The sequence below is a fragment of the Ranitomeya imitator genome, chromosome 1, assembly GCF_032444005.1.
Source record: "Ranitomeya imitator isolate aRanImi1 chromosome 1, aRanImi1.pri, whole genome shotgun sequence".
Classification (NCBI taxonomy): domain Eukaryota; kingdom Metazoa; phylum Chordata; class Amphibia; order Anura; family Dendrobatidae; genus Ranitomeya; species Ranitomeya imitator.
The window spans coordinates 650424326-650427534 of NC_091282.1; the positions used below are offsets into that span (position 1 = coordinate 650424326).

Genomic DNA, 3209 nt, shown 5'->3' on the forward strand with positions numbered 1-3209 from the left:
TCTCTATACGGTTTATTTGGTACACTATGACATACTATCTATAATGTTTATTCAATGTTTTATTACTCTTTCTCCCTATCTATCTAGCTAAACTATAAGCTCTGACATCCTCTCACTATTCAGATTCACCACAAAATGGCTGCTGTTTTCGCTATCTCTAATTTTATACAGACTATGATAGACACTTCTAATACTATGTGATATGATAGCTGCAAAGAGTTATGGGGAAGACCAGCCAGCCACACCTGATGACATGTGAATCTTCTCTGGTTGATATAATCTTTTTGCAATGTATAAAAGTGCAACTACCATTTTAGGCAATTAACAGGAATCAGATAGCAAATTATATGAATTTGCAAAATTTTGTGAATTCCTAAAAGTTGACACAAACTGATCTCTAGCTAATTGGGAAAAGCTAACAACAAAATTCAGTTATGTAAATTTTATATGCACTTTTCTATATCCCTCATTAGCATTTAGCAAACAAATATTATGGTGTTAACTAATATAACCTCTCCAGGCATGTTCATCCTTCTTGGACTATCAAACGTTCCTTACCTTCAGCATATCTATTTCTTTCTGTTCTTGGTAATGTATATTGCCACTTTGGCAGGAAATCTTCTACTAATTATAGTAGTGAGGATTAACCCAACTCTACAGACCCCCATGTACTTTTTCTTGAGTAACCTCTCTTTTATTGACATCTGCTTCTCATCCACCATAGTTCCTAAAATCTTGATTAACACTCTTGCCAAAGACAGAAGTATTTCCCTGTTGGGATGTGCCTTTCAGATGTACTTCTCTCTAGCCTTAGGGGCAACTGAGTGTATATTACTTGCAGTTATGGCCTTTGATCGATTTGCTGCCATCTGTAAGCCGCTGCACTACAACACCATCATGAGCAAGGGTTTGTGCATTACTCTAGCAGTAGGATCATGGATGGCATGCTTCATGAACTCCACTGTCCATGTTTTTATTACATTCCAACTGCCCTACTGCAAGACTCACCATATCAGCCACTTCTTTTGTGAGATACCTCCAATTTTGCAAATATCTTGCAGAGATACCAGACTCAACGAAATAGCGATGTACGTTTCTGCTGGCATCATCGTTATGATGGCTTTCTTCCTAACTCTCATTTCATACATCTACATAATCTCCACCATCATGAAGATCCAGTCTTCTCAAGGGAGGCAGAAGGCATTCTCCACATGCGCCTCCCACCTCACCGTTGTCACTCTCTACTATGGGACTATTATGTTCATGTACCTACGACCCCGCTCTGCTTACTTACCTGAAACAGACAAGACTATCTCTATCCTGTATACTGTTGTAACTCCTATGTTGAACCCCTTCATCTACAGCGTAAGAAATAAGGACGTGAAATGTACCATAAAAAAATTGTTTCACTAGAATTTGAACTCTCTAGGAGAATTTGCAAACACCACAACATGACTCATAATATTAGCTTTCATCAGATATTATGGAGAGACAACTGTATCAACTATTGGCTCATTTAAAGAGAATATTTTATCAGAAAATCTGATAAATGCATGTTTTGGGGTTATAATTTTGGCACAATTTTTTTCATATCATAATCTTTATTAACCCCTTCATGACACAGCCTATTTCGACCTTAATGACCTGGCCGTTTTTTGCAATTCTGACCAGTGTCCCTTTATGAGGTAATAACTCAGGAACGCTTCAACGGATCCTAGCGGTTCTGAGACTGTTTTTTAATGACATATTGGGCTTCATGTTAGTGGTAAATTTAGGTCGATAACTTTTGCGTTTATTTGTAAAAAAAATTGGAAATTTGGCTAAAATTTTGAAAATTTTGCAATTTTCAAATTTTGAATTTTGATTCTGTTAAACGAAAGAGTTATGTGACACAAAATAGTTAAAAAATAACATTAGCCACATGTGTACTTTACATCAGCACAATTTTGGAAACAATTTTTTCTTGCTAGGAAGTTATAGGGGTTAAAATTTGACCAGCGATTTCTCATTTTTACAACGAAATTTACAAAACCATTTTTTTAGGGACCACCTCACATTTGAAGTCAGTTTGAGGGGCCTATATGGCTGAAAATACCCAAAAATGACACCATTCTAAAAACTGCACCACACAATGTGCTCAAAACCACATTCAAGAAGTTTATTAACCCTTCAGGTGCTTCACAGCAGCAGAAGCAACATGGATGGAAAAAATGAACATTTAACTTTTTAGTCACAAAAATGATCTTTTGTCAACAATTTTTTTATTTTTCCAAGGGTAAAAAGAGAAACTGGACGACAAAGTTATTGTACAATTTGTCCTGAGTACGTTGATACCCCATATGTGGGGGGGACCACTGTTTGGGTGCACGACAGTGCTCGGAAGAGAAGGAGCGCCATTTGACTTTTTCAATGAAAAATTGGCTCCAATCTTTAGCGGACAACATGTCGCGTTTGGAGAGCCCCTGTGTGCCTAAACATTGGAGCTCCCCCACATGTGACCCCATTTTGGAAACTAGACCTCTGATGGAACTAATCTAGATGTGCAGTGACCACTTTAAACCCCCAAGTGCTTCACCGAAGTTTATAACGCAGAGCCGTGAAAATAAAAAATCATTTTTCTTTCCTCAAAAATTATATTTTAGCCCACAATTTTTTAATTTCACAAGAGTAACAGGAGAAATTGGAACCCAAAAGTTGTTGTCCTGTTTCTCCTGAGTACGGTGATACCCCATGTGTGGGGGTAAACCACTGTTTGGGCACACGTCGGGGCTCAGAAGGGAAGTAGTGACTTTTGAAATGCAGACTTTGATGGAATGGTCTGCGGGCATCATGTTACATTTGCAGAGCCCCTGATGTGCCTAAACAGTAAAAAAAAAACACAAGTGATCCCATTTTGGAAACTAGACCCCCCAAGGAACTTATCTAGATATGTGGTGAGCACTTTGAACCCCCAAGTGCTTCACAGAAGTTTACAACGCAGAGCCATGAAAATAAAAAATCATTTTTCTTTTCTCAAAAATGATGGTTTAGCAAGCAATTTTTTATTTTCACAAGGGTAACAGGAGAAATTGGACCCCAATAGTTGTTGCCCAGTTTGACCTGAGTAAACTGATACCCCATATATAGGGGTAAACCACTGTTTGGGCACACGTCGGGGCTCGGAAGGGAAGTAGTGACTTTTGAATTGCAGACTTTGATGGAATGGTCTG

General features: G+C 38.1%; 1 protein-coding gene across 1 annotated transcript; it reads left to right on the top strand.

Moving 5' to 3' along the window:
- Positions 1-492: 492 nt before the first annotated feature.
- On the top strand, positions 493-1505 carry LOC138658009 (olfactory receptor-like protein OLF1). Its single transcript, XM_069745594.1, has one exon. The coding sequence runs from the start codon at positions 493-495 to the stop codon at positions 1411-1413; it is 921 nt and encodes a 306-aa protein (XP_069601695.1). The 3' UTR covers positions 1414-1505.
- Positions 1506-3209: the final 1704 nt, after the last annotated feature.

Excerpts from the sequence above, each read along its gene's own strand:
- LOC138658009 (XM_069745594.1), top strand. The coding sequence starts at position 493 with ATGGTGTTAACTAATATAACCTCTCCAGGCATGTTCATCCTTCTTGGA.